This window comes from Chinchilla lanigera, unplaced genomic scaffold (genome assembly GCF_000276665.1).
Source record: "Chinchilla lanigera isolate Chin_1 unplaced genomic scaffold, ChiLan1.0 scaffold00099, whole genome shotgun sequence".
Lineage (NCBI taxonomy): Eukaryota > Metazoa > Chordata > Mammalia > Rodentia > Chinchillidae > Chinchilla > Chinchilla lanigera.
Genome location: NW_004955500.1, coordinates 6,548,056 through 6,560,737, shown reverse-complemented (window position 1 = coordinate 6,560,737; position 12,682 = coordinate 6,548,056). Strand labels below are relative to the sequence as shown.

General features: G+C 49.7%; 1 protein-coding gene and 1 pseudogene across 1 annotated transcript; both read right to left on the bottom strand.

Annotated features, from left to right (window-relative positions):
- Positions 1 to 848: 848 nt before the first annotated feature.
- On the bottom strand, positions 849 to 4,778 carry LOC106146317 (annotated as a pseudogene).
- Positions 4,779 to 5,476: 698 nt separating this feature from the next.
- Positions 5,477 to 8,378, bottom strand: LOC102016932. Its single transcript, XM_013505725.1, has 4 exons — positions 8,137 to 8,378; positions 7,889 to 8,034; positions 7,087 to 7,222; positions 5,477 to 6,982 (listed from the first exon to the last, which is right to left on the bottom strand). Exons 2-4 carry the CDS (start codon positions 8,015 to 8,017, stop codon positions 6,582 to 6,584), a joined length of 666 nt encoding a protein of 221 aa, XP_013361179.1. The 5' UTR covers positions 8,018 to 8,034; positions 8,137 to 8,378; the 3' UTR covers positions 5,477 to 6,581.
- Positions 8,379 to 12,682: the final 4,304 nt, after the last annotated feature.

Genomic DNA, 12,682 nt, shown 5'->3' with positions numbered 1-12,682 from the left:
GGGTGCTTACTTTGTATACATCCTGAGCCTGTGGAAGAGGAGGGCATGGAGATTATGTGAGAGCTACACGCCCCTTAGATGGGGGTAGCCTGTTTACAAAGTAAGGCAGGAAAAAAAGCTACTTGCTGCCATTCCTCCTTTTTGCTCTGGCTGCATTGCTGTTCGGCTGCCATTCCCCATTTGCTCTTGTTGCTTTGCTATCTTCTGCCTCGGAGCCAGCCAAGTATGGACTGAAACCTCCACAGACTGTAAGTTAAATAAACCTTTCCTTCCTTCATTTTGGGCGTTGGGTATTTTGTCTCAGCAATGAGAAAAAAGTAACCAAGACAGTGGTCTTGTAAGCCAAGAGTGGGAAATTCTTCTCCCTAGGACACCAAAATCAAGCAAGAAGCTCACAGCTCCACCACCTGCACCCAGAGCTGTAATTCTAATTCCCTCACCAGTACTGCATTCATGTATCATCCCATTTTACAAACGTAATCCATGCTATTCTTTACCTTTTGTGTGTTGTGCATTAATGCATCGCCCCATTACCAATGTAACAAATATTATACGTGTATTACATTGCATAAAACAACATATATAATCAACATTAAAATAACCCCCTGCTTATAAACAAGTACAGTGGTACCTTGGTTCATGGACAGTTTTGTTTGCAAACAATTTAGCTCACAAACGGAAGCATTTGGCAAACTTTTGTTTTTGTTTGTGAACTCTGCGTCGGGTGCTGAAAACGACTGTGGCCATCTTTCCCTCGTGAATAGGGACATGACCATCCTTTCCAGAATCATGGAGTGAATCAAGTTCATGAGCTGAGGGGCCACTGTACATAGAACCAGGAAAATACATAACCGTTAACTTATTTATTCCTATTAGAACTCCAAACCATGTGAAGATGATAAACCCAAACAATCTATTAATTTTACACAGGCTGTCCATCTTCCTAATCGGCTGTCGGAAGGAGGGAAAACAGAGGCTCGGAAGATAGGTCTGTGGGCCAGGTAGACCCTGCGGCTGATGGTGCCGACCTCTTGGTCTGCATGGGCTGGAGTCTGGCACGGTCAGTGACCCAATGGCCAAGGCCCCCACGGAAGGCACAGCCACGCTTTCCTCCGATGTCCGGGAGGACTCACCCCCGCAGTGCTGTCCCTGCAGCATGAGTGGCACCTTCTGTTTTGCCCCATAAGTAAGGCCTTGAGGTCCATCAGGACCGACTCACTGCAGGCCTTACTGATGGTGGGGGTGACACCAACATTTCCTGAGCTCCCAGCACGGCTGATCCGATGCAGAAATCCAGTTTCCTGAGGCCTGTCGTGATGATGTGCTGCGTGGCAGGGAAGCCCAGGCCTCTGGAGGCCACATCTGTGGCCATCAAGACGTCTTTCCTGCCCTCTCAAAACACTGCCAGGGCCTTGGTCTGTCCTTCCGGGCCTCTGCCCCACGGATGGCCACAGCCTCAGCCTCTTTTAGCGGCAGGTACGTATGGGTGGCGTCTATGTCCACCTTCTTCTCCACAAAGCTGAGCGCAGGTGGAGCTGCCTCCTGCGGGCACTTGGCCGGGTGCCCCATTTCCGCCTTCTCCCTCAGGTGCTCCGCCTCCGGTATGGCACGCAGTCTGGCGGTCCCAGAATGCCCCACACCGGTAGTGATTGGCTTTCCCAGGGCACTCTTGGCAAAGTTCTGAATCCTCTTTGGCAGTGAAGAGCAGAGTCTGCTGCCGGGCCTTACAGCAGGAGGAGATGGCGCGGAGGTCGCCCGCAAAGCCCGTAGCGATCGTGCGGCGGGCCTCATCCAGGGCCGGGTGTGACAGGCCTCTAGGCTGGCCGTCTTCCGGTGTAACAAATCCACGAGGCGCCCACCGCCATGTGTGCCCTGTGTCAGACGGTTTCCATCTGCTCTTTGGGGGCATGTCCCCCAGTGCAGAGCGCACAGAACGGGAGGGGTGACCTGTCCTCTTGCGGCACGTGGCGGTAATAGTACAGGTGCCACGGGTCTGCCTGGTCAGCTCCCGGGAGCCGCAGATGAGGAGTCCACAGGGCCCCTTCACACCTAGAGAAAGGCAAGCACTTATCTTGTTCCAGGCACAATATGAGGACGGGCAGCACGAACACAGAGTCCTGCCTGACCCCAGGAAGGCCGTGCCAGTCGTGTCCCGGCGGGTAGGTGGGGAGCATGCCCTGGATCTGGAGGTGTGTTTGGTGGAAGATACGTTTATGCCTCAAGCCAGGCAGGATCATCACAGGAAACTTCATTTCCCTGAAGCTCTCGGTGGGTGGTGGGATATCATCTCTTTCCACCGAGACGAGGTATGCTTTCTGTATGCGCTTGCGCCACTCCTCAGACATGCTGAGGACGCAACGGCAGTGTCCAACCGTTTGGGCCCAGTCATCACACGTGATGCCCTTGGCCACCTCCCTCTCTGACTTCAAGGTTCCGCCTCGGCCGCATTCTTCAGAATCTTTTCTTTCCATGACTTTCCTTTGCAGAGTTTCCCTGGAGGCTGCAGCCTTCTCTCTGAGGTGCTGGTGCTGGCTCGGGAGGCTGACGCTGGGCTGGGCCATGCTGGGTGCAACCCTCGTCTCCCTGGGGTTTGCTGCGGCTTTCCCCTGTTGCTTGTATCTTTGCTGCACTCACTTCCGGAGCAGCACTGCAGGAATGGCACCTAGGGTACGGAGTCTTGGCCATCCTCACCTTCAGCCTTGGGGCAAGCTCCCCTTCTTTTGGGGTTCTGACAACTCCACGTTTGTGGGTTTAAGAGTGAGCAAGGGAAAGAGGGCTGAACGTGCTTTGGTCTGGGTTTATATAGAATGCGCCGAGGTGCTCAAGTGGGGGGGGGGTGGAGTGATGGGGGATGGGCATAGGTGGTACCCAAGCTAAGCGGGTGGAGTTGCAGGGGCTCTGACAGGTGGCCTTCAGGGCCCCCAGCTTTCCTCAGGCCGCACTCTCTTTCCACCTGTAGAAAAAGGAAGAGGACTCTGAAATGGTGCAAAGCGAAAATAAATTTATTTGCAGAAGAAAGTGGTACAAAGCCACTCCAAGGAATGGGGGCCCCACAGCTGGGTAACCTTTTTTATCTTTTCTACTTAGTGGTCCTTACACTTTTCTAGGAGACACACTGCATCTAATAACGCATTTGGTTTCTCACTTTTTCTTGATCCAAGATCTGGTCATCTATCACCATTATGACAACCAGCATTACCACACCGAGGTGGAAAAGCTTTAGTGCCATCAGAGAAACTTGGACATACTAGTTCACCTATGTTCTGCTAGCATGTGTCATGTTTTCATGTGTAAAACATTAGTACGTGACAAGGCACTGAGCTGAGTTATAGGAAATAAAGTTACAGTTTTTGACATCAACATGTGTGGACTGAGATTTCTATGTGCTCTAAGGTTAATCTAGCTACAGTGAAAATATTATTCTCCATGGCTATTTGAATAACTTATTAGAGGCAGTTTTCTATAACAATCCATTTAGAAATCTGGAGAAATCTGGGTGGGAGCTTAGGCCTGTCACTCAGGTGTGATGGAAAGAACCCCGGGTTTAGGGGAAGAAAGTGATCACGCATCCCTGCACCAAGAATGTAGTTCTGAGGTAAGGTTGTCGTATGAACACAGTATATTCAGTTCAATCTGAATTTCAGATGATGAATCATAGGTGGAACTTACCAGGATGAACAGTTTGTTTGGTACTTATCAATCTCAGATTACTTATTCAATTTCAAATACATATCAGATATTTGTTAGTATAAATATGTCCCAAATATTAAACATGTGAGATGCAAATTTAACTGGGTATCTTGGCCCCCTGCACCCCTTCCCCAAATCCAGTCTGGCAGCTATAGTCCGGGCAAGTCATTCTAGCTATTGAGCCTTAATTTCCTCATCTGGAGGATGGAGCATAACGTTACTTACCCCAGAGTGCTGAAGAGTAGACTGAACGAGGTCACAGCGGTTAAAATGATTCAGATGCTGTAGTTCCACACATTCCCAACTAGTTTTGTCATAGTTAAGTCTTTGAGGAATAGGACAAACTTGGGTTTTAATTGTTTGACTTAATAGATATACGTTATCGGGCTAGCTATAAAATAGGATCATAATTTCATCTATCTTGCGGCATGCTTATTGGGCTTCAACGAGTTAATACATTGGAAGTATTTAGCCCTGAGCATGGTACGTGATAAACGCTCAATAAATAAAAATTAGTTATTACTGCAGTTGTGCCAATATGATGTAATATTATCAAAATGAAAAAGCAGATCTGGAGATAAATCATGAACCAAGAATGACTTATTGAGTGTCGTCTCATGCTAAGTGCTGAGGGCAGTATCTTTTACTTCCAGTTAATTATCAGGAGGGGTTGGGGCCACCAGTTTATCAGGGGAGAAACTCACAGATTTTCTGGAGTATTTTAAGACACAGAGATGACACCTCTGTAAGTGTTTCTGAAAAGAGTCTAAAAGGTGTGCTCAGGCCTTGGCCTGGTTCTACAATCTCAGAAGTCAACAGCTGACGCCTGTTTTACTCCGGGCAAGAGCATCCCTCATAAACCAGCTGTGGGCCCACTGCAGCCTTCGATGTATTATTGACAGCCTGAGGCCAAACTCTCCCTGTTTATTAAATGAAACAGATCCAATCTAGGTCACGGCATTGCTGAATGGTGAGCTGGCCCTGCCAGATTTCTCAAGATCCCCGAGCAGTGAGCACGAAAAGAATTAATCAAGCAAAGCCTAGCGGGGCAGTTTCAAGGGAGACTCTGGTATCCTTCAAAGTAGGAAAACGGGATTTAGCTCAGTGGCACAGCACCTGCCTGGCAAGCGCAAGGTCGTGAGTTCGATTCCCGGTACTGAAAAAAACCCAACACCCCCCCCGCCCCAAAAAGTAGGAAAACATTAAGATGTCACCATGCAGAAAAGTAGAACTAGGAACTAGATGTCAGTTGCACCGGCAGCCGTTCTAAGCCATTTTTGAGTTTAAAAGGTGCGAATATTTGTGTAACCGGATCTCTTAGACTATCAGTGTTGACTTCTCAGGGGCCTCAGAGGTCAGTGGAGAAGCGAACCAGTAAGAGCGAGGGCACCTCTGGTGCTCCAGCTGCCCGGTGAGCAGGACTGCAAAGCTGCCTTCCCAGCTCTCCGCTCTCCAGCCCAGAGCCCTGCCCGACTTCCGTGGCAGGTTTCTTCTTTTTTTCATCTTTCTCTCTGTTTCCTTTCCCAAGTCTTTCTGTCCTAAACTTTCAAAATCCAATCTCTGTGTGACTGCGTTGTAAGTCACTTTTAGTATTTGGTAGGCCTAATGCCGAAATAATTATAACCTTTTCCAAACTGTTATGCTGGAGTGTGGAATGGGGAGGTCAATACCTGTTTATAGCTCCTTTGTTTTTCTTTTTCGATTTTTTGAGGAAGGGTCTTGCTATATAGTCTAGGCTGGTCTTGAACTCACTATGAGGCTTAGGCTGGCCTTGAACTCATGGCAATCCACCTGCCTCAGCCTCCCAAGTGCTGGAATCACAGGTGTGTGCCACCACACCTGGCCTGTTTATAGCTTTTGAAGGGTGATAAACAGATTAACAGGTTGGCATTAATCAAGCTGTGCAGTTGGAGCTGACATGTAAGAAGCCTCTGGGGAGTGACTGATTCTTTTTCTCTGGTTGAAGAACATGTCATTTCTTTCCCTTTCATATTTTTTCAGATGCAATCAAGGCATAATGCTGAATTTAAAATGCACAAGTCAAACGTTTCTTTAAAGAATAGTTGCTTTGAAGCAATGTAACCACAGAATCCAGATCTATTTCCTTAACTAATTATTTTCTAACGCAGAAGGCTTATTATGCAAATCCTTCTGTGTATGTAAAGGTATTATGGATTCATTTCTTCATGTTTCTTTTTTCAGTACTGGGGATTGAATCCAGTGCCTTCCTGAGCTACACCCCTAGCCCTTCAAAAAATTGTTTAATTTTGAGACCGAGCCTTACTAAGTCACTTAGTAACTTGTCCAGGCTGGGCTTGTACTTTGCATCCTCCTGCCTCGGCCTCCTGGGTGCTGAGACTACAGGTGTGCAGCACCGCACCTGGCTGTGCTCTCACTCTTAAATTCGTATGTTAGAACCCTAGCCCAGTGTGACGGCATCAGGAGACGGAGTCTTTGGCCGGAGACGGGGTCATGAGTGGGACTGGTGCTCTTGAGAATGCAGACTCCGGGTCTTGCTTTTTCTCTGTTCGTCACTATTTGAGGACTGACCTATATGACCATTCTCAGCCTGTGAGGGGGCCCTACTACGCACTGACCGCCGGTGAACTTTCACCCTTCAGAACTTTGAGAGAGAGATTTCTCCTATTTAGTCACTCAGTCTGTGTGACTTCTTACAGCAGCTTGAGCTAGCTAAGACAGAGATGTTTGCTGGGAGTGGAGGAATACCGCAGCAAGCACTTGCAACAGGGAGTGGCTTTGGAACTGCCTGAGAAAGGAGGCTGGAAGAGTTCTCAGGGGTGTGCTAGGAAATGCTCATGTTGCCCTGTAGGGGCTTTTCCAGTTTTTTTTTTTTTTTAATATGGGGTATGTAGCCCAGGCTGGCCTTGAACTCATGATCCTTCTGCCTCAGCCTTCTGGGTGCTGGGGTTACAGGAGTGCACACCACACCCAGAATATAAAGAGCATTTTGAAAGTGATTCTGGTGAGGGCTGGACAGAGAAGAGGACAGTCACAGCGGAAGTTCCATCCTCTGAGAGAATACCTGAGCAAATATGAACAGAATATCGGCGGCACAGGAGTGGGAAGGGCCACTGGAAGGAACCCCGGAGGGAAGCTGGGGCTGCGTTAGGGGAGGCCGGTGTCTCCGAACATCCCCGTGCTGGAAAGGTCGCGCTCCTTGCAGCGCTGTTGGCAGGCTTGGCCTCCGGGAAGACGTGTGCCACGCTGCTACCCGAAGGGCTTGCGGGCCTGGCTCGTCGTCTTGCTACGTCTCGTGCGGCCGGATTTACGGCTAGGGTTTGTAAATAATCGATAGCAATATTAGAGATGTAAGTTCTGAAGGAGAACCTGTCCCTTCACTGGAAAAGGGAGAGCAGTAAGGAGATGGACAGCCACCTTGTCCCGGAACGACAGGGAGTCCGGAGCCGGAACCCGGGGGTCTTTGCTCCCAGAGTTCTACGCCCTTCCCACGGCGCGCTCTTGGGTGGGCTCTTCCGCGGTCTCTGCGCTGTCCAGGGAGTCTTGAGCTTAGCTGGAGGTGGAGCGCGGCAGGCGGTGAGCCAGGCCGGCTCTGTTCTTCCTGGCTGCTCTTTCTTCAGCAGGGCCTTAACTCTTTATTTGCCAGAAACCTCCCCGAGGCCCTTTAACCTTCCCTGTGCCCCTCTTTCTCCTCCTGCCGTGTGAGGACACGTGCTCCTCTGTCCAGAAAACGCAGCGTTCCAAGCGCCGCTGGGAGGCAGAGAGGCCAGGCTGTGACCTGCCCGTGCCTTGGTCTTGGAATTCCCAGGCTCCAAAACTACGAGAAGCAAGTTTCCGTTCTGCCTAAGTTACCCAGATGCCTCGCTGCAGCCCCACACAATGGACCGCGCCGGCGCTGTGAGTCTGCGCACTAGCTCCGGACGGAGCCGCCCACTTCCAGTCTGTGTTCCTGGGCCCGCTCAGGTTTTGTTCTTCGTTTCAGAAATGTGATTAATCCCACCTAGGTTTTAAAGATGTCAGTGAAATGTAGGTCTCACTAGGATAAGTTCACCTACACCAGAATTAGTTATGATTAGTTTAGGTTGGAAAGGAGAAGAGAAATCAGACATTTATTTCCTTTTTAACAGGAAAAAGTGCTACTTAAAAACACAAACAAAACACTTCAGGAGAGGGCAGAGTTAACCCAGGCACGGACTGTGCTCTCAGTAGCAGTTCTCACCAGTGAGCTCCTTGGGCAGAGGGTGGCGGCTGCGCAGCCCGCTGCTAAAAGCCCACAGGGTCTGGGGGAGGACAGCGAGGCCTCACAGCGGAGAGGAAGGCAGCCGGGGCGAGCTCCCGGGTGCGACATCGCAGGTGCGACACTCTCTGCAGTGGAAATAGAATTTAGGGGAAGTTCGTTAGAGAGCAAGCAAGGCTGTCTTCACCTGCTTGCTTCTTGCTGGGGCCGCGCCCAGCTGCCAGACATACCAGCGGCTCACGGTTGCTCGCCAGGCCCCGCGGCGGGTCCTGGGGAAGACGACAGGTGACTCAATCCGGCCTCAAGCAGGAGACAGACGCATGCGCAGTGGCGGTCCTCCGCACCGTGTGCAGGTGTGCTGTGTGCATCGGGTGCGCTAACAGCTGCGACAGACTGCCTCGGCGCACAGGTGAGCGTCCCTGCGGGTGTGTGGGAAGCAGTCTTCACGTGGCCCCCACCATCCCATCATCCCCCAGTTTTCTTCACAGTGGCCCCATGTGATGTCATGGCTGGACAGCCACTTTCTGGCAATAGCTCTGGACTACCCAGAAGGAGAACATCGAAAGCCTTTGCTGGGTAGCAGCCAGTGGTCTCTAAAACTTATTCACAAGGCCAGGTTGTAGCAAGAGCCCAGGGGAGAATTAAACCCAGGTATGTGTGTGAGAGGCTGTGGGTGTGGTGGGTAGTAGGGGAAGGAAAGGAAATGATGGCAAAACTTCCCAGAAGATTTGCTATTTAAACTGAGTTTTAGAAGGCAGACATGACTTAAGTCAGGAAGGAAAGTGAGAAAAGACATTTTAAATGAAAAAACAGCATATGCAAAGGCACTGGGGCATCCATACATCCATTCAATAAATCTTTATAGAAGTAAGTGCCTTTCAAGACAAACATGGTGTCACACACTTGTAATCCTAGTATTCAGGGAGGCTGAGGCAGGAGGACCGCATGTTTTGAGGCCAGCCTGCACTCCATAGCAATACTCTACCTCAAAAATAAGAAGCGCCTTCCACGTGTTTGAAATGAGTGTTTGGATTCATTCCATATGCTAGCAATACCTTTATACATAGGACAGATGAGTTTTTTAGTCTTATTACCTTATCTGCTAGTGACAAGTAGATAATAAGGAACTAGAAAATAAATACACCACTGGAAAAGCCCAATAGTATGTTATGTGAAGGAAACTTCTTATCTACAAGCAGGTCTGGGGCAAGGGTGCATCTAGGGGAGGAGGTATCCGGGAGGAGGAAAGAAATGATGAGAGGGAAGGTAGCAAATGTCAGCCAAGAAAAGGCTTTTCATGCTTTTAGGGGCTTTCGGGAGAGGATATGGGCCATACCCACATCTGACATATTCAATATGTCAAAGACAAAATTACAGCCAGCCCTGGAGTGTATGCCACTATCCCAGCTACTCAGGAGACTGAGGCAGGGGGATTGCAAGTCTGAGCCTAAGCTCGGGAGACCCCTGTCACAAAACAAAATAAAATAAAATAAAACAAAACAAACAAAACTACATCCAGGTGTGGCGGCACATGTCTGTAGTTTGCAATCCCAGCATTCTGGGAGGCTGGGGCAGGAGAATCACAAGTTCGATCCTAGACTGGGTAATTAGGTGACTTTGTGAGACCCTGTCTCAAAATAAAAAATTAACAGTGGCTGGGGATGTAGCTCGGTGTGAAGGCCTCAGTTCAATTTCTAATACTGCAAACAAAATAGAACAAAAATTAATTCAATAAAGATCTTAGTTGGATTTATTTGCCATCTAGATTGGGGGAACACTTCCTTCTAGAAAATGTATGTCAGCAGACTGACCCGAGAAGGTTGGTTTTATGCACAGATAAGTGCTGAAGAAACAGCAACAAAGAACAAAGAGAAGATCAGTCTTTCCAGAGTTGCTTTCCTTGTAAACAGGGACAGGAAAATGGAATGAGAGGGAAATAAGTGACGAGCGGACCTCAGGAGCTGTGGACTGCTCTGTCTCCGTAAGGATGGAGCCAAAGGGAACTTACGATGCCAGCGGAAGCTGGCTTGTTTGGAGAACGTGGCTCTCAGCTGTCTCCCGACTTCTCAGAGTGTCAGATAACAACTTTATTTTGGGTCGGTAGAACTTGGGCCTGAGTAACTCCGTTTTGATTTTTAGCTTGATCTGTCAGGGCCTAGTGTTGGAGCTTAGTCCCTAACAACGGCTTCCTATAATTTTTACTCAGCAGATATGAACACAAAAAGACATAGTGTGTAGTGATGTACTGGATTTGCAGGTTTTTGGAGCAGTCTAGCAGAGCTCAGCTGTGCACCTTGTGGGCAGGGCAGGCCTGCAGGGGCCTTGGGGAGAAGACTAGCACCGGGACAGGACTTTTTACAGCTTGCCGGGAGTTCACTGCACGTCAATAGTATGCTCTGCGTTAGGCGGCTGCGGCAGCAGCTGTGATAGTTAACTGACTGGGTAAGAAACACCCAGTTAAACTGGCTCAGGATAGCTCTGGGGCTGGGAGGCCCGCCCTAGGGATGACTGTCCTGGAAGGGAATGGAAGGGAGTGAGGAAGGAGGGCTGCTTCTGTTTCTTCGGAGGAGCTCCAGGCTTCGCCTTCACTTGGGACGTCCTCTCCTGGCTTCCAACTCAGTCTTCAGCTTCCTGGTACGACTCGCACAGGACACCACACTGTGCTCTGGGCCTTCGACTGGGTGCTTTGGGTCTCCAGCGCACAGTCAGACCTCGTACACTTTTCCACACCTGGCTCTGTGGGCGGTCAGTGTAAGCCAGTCTTACGAATTCTTATATATTTGTATGTCCTGCATTAAATCTGTTTCTCTAGTAAGCTCTGATTGATATAGCAGGAGATTGTAGCATTCAGCAGAATGGCCAGTTAGATTTAGTTTTAAAGCAATATACTACAGGAGCCAGCTGGTACGCGCTTCTGAGGCCAGTTGTTAAATATTTGGAAGTCTTGCAAGCCGATGGTTAAACCATTGGTTACTGGAAATGAGCCATGGCAGTGTTATAGGCAGCTAAGCTAGAAATTAATTACATTTAGGGACCGGGGTCTCAAGGAAGTCAGTGAAAAATCAGAGCTGTGGCTGGAGGTGCATCTGAAGAAGGCAAGGCCTCGCGATCAGTCACAACGGCCAGACCTGCACGGTCCCCTCAGGGATAAGCAGAACTGGAGACCGCATTAGCACCACCCAGTTCGGTCCAGATACACATCGGACACGGGTGGGCGACCAGAACACCTGGTCCCATCTGTTCCCCCAAATGTTCCTGTGTAAGAAGTCATAGATGAGCCAAGGCTAAAGATGCCAGCCGCATACCCTTGGTGTGCGCCCCGCTTCCCTGTTGGGTCAGTACCAGCCAAGTGGCTTGACTTGTAACCCTATTGTTGGCTGGGCTGTGACCCACATTGCACCCCACTGTGACTCTGGAGTGTAAATTGCCCCTGCCGAGGGTCTCAGTGGCAACCCACTTGGGACCTCTCCTGTCTCAGGAGCTGTCTCCCAACAAACCTTTCCTACTCTTAATTTCCTTTATCCTTTGCAGTTCCTTCTTCCATTTCAGGGACCCAGTCTCAGCATGTCTGACATCTAGCAGGTTGGAGTTTTATTTCTCCTGTATCGGTGGGGCTACTGACACCTTGGAAATTAATGAAGGGTATTTCCAGCCTTGCCGCTGCCCCCACGGCGGGCTCTGTGCCAGCTTCCCTGGAAGTTAGCCTCCACTTCTTTCTAGCTGTGCAGTGTGACATTTCCCGGCTTCATCTCGTCCTCCGTGGAAGGGCAACCCAGTCAGTGCTATTTGCCTAATTACACCTGCCTAATAAGTGTGGGTGAGAGGCACTTTGCGTAACGCCTGTTCCATATTAAGGCTGCAAACCCTGGCTGGTTGTTGCACGTGGATAGGTAATAATGTACACATTTGCTAAACACATAGATGGATTCCCTTGCAAAGTAAGCCCTTTTGTCTCCCCGTGACACCTGAGGAAACCGAGGTTCAAGATGAAGTTACCTTCCCAAGACCACATACCCAGGAACTGGCCAGTGAAGAGTGGCGGCTCCCGAGCTCACGAACGCACAGCTGTCTGGGCAGCGTCCGCAGGTGGGGGTGGGCTTTGCAGCTGCTGAGCTGGAGGCCAGCACGGGACAGCATGAAGAAGCTACCTCAGGGCCTTCTGCGGGTTCCCGGCCTCCGAGCCGGCTGCAGCCAAACTCACACTGCCCCATCCTCTCTCCTTTCTCTTTTGCTCTAAAATGGGCTGGTGTCTTGGTTACTTTTCTCTCCTTGCTGAGACAAAACACCCAACACCCAAAATGAAGGAAGGAAAGGTTTATTTAGCTCACAGTTTGTTTTTCAGTCCATACTTGGCTGGCTCCGAGGCAGAAGATAGCAAAGCAACAAGAGCAAAGGGGGGAATGGCAGCAAGCAGCCTCCTTCCCTCCCTTACACTGTAAACAGGCTACGCCCACGTAAAGGTAGCTCTCACATAATCTCCATGCCCTCCTCTTCCACGGGCTCAGGAGGTATACAAAGTAAGCACCCTGGCTTCCTGCTGAGTCACTTAGCCAAACCTCTAGACTCCCCAAGTTGATACAATGATTCAACCATAACACTCCACCCCTTGTCAACTTGGCAACCAGATACATTTCTTTAAACCAGTTTCTAGGTACAAAGACATTATATTCCATTAGAACCATAACATTTCACCCCCTAAAGACTCATGCACATCCCTTCATGCAAAGGGCATTTAGTCCATCTGCAAGAGTTGCCAAAGTCCTAACAGTTGCAGCA

Coding starts and splice junctions, on each gene's coding strand:
- LOC102016932 (XM_013505725.1), bottom strand. CDS start 8,017: ATGTCGCACCCGGGAGCTCGCCCCGGCTGCCTTCCTCTCCGCTGTGAG. Junction 7,223..7,888: donor TCTGCCCAAGGAGCTCACTG/GTGAGAACTGCT, acceptor CTCCACCTCCAG/CTAAGCTCAAGACTCCCTGG. Junction 6,983..7,086: donor CCCTGTCGTTCCGGGACAAG/GTGGCTGTCCAT, acceptor TACAAACCCTAG/CCGTAAATCCGGCCGCACGA.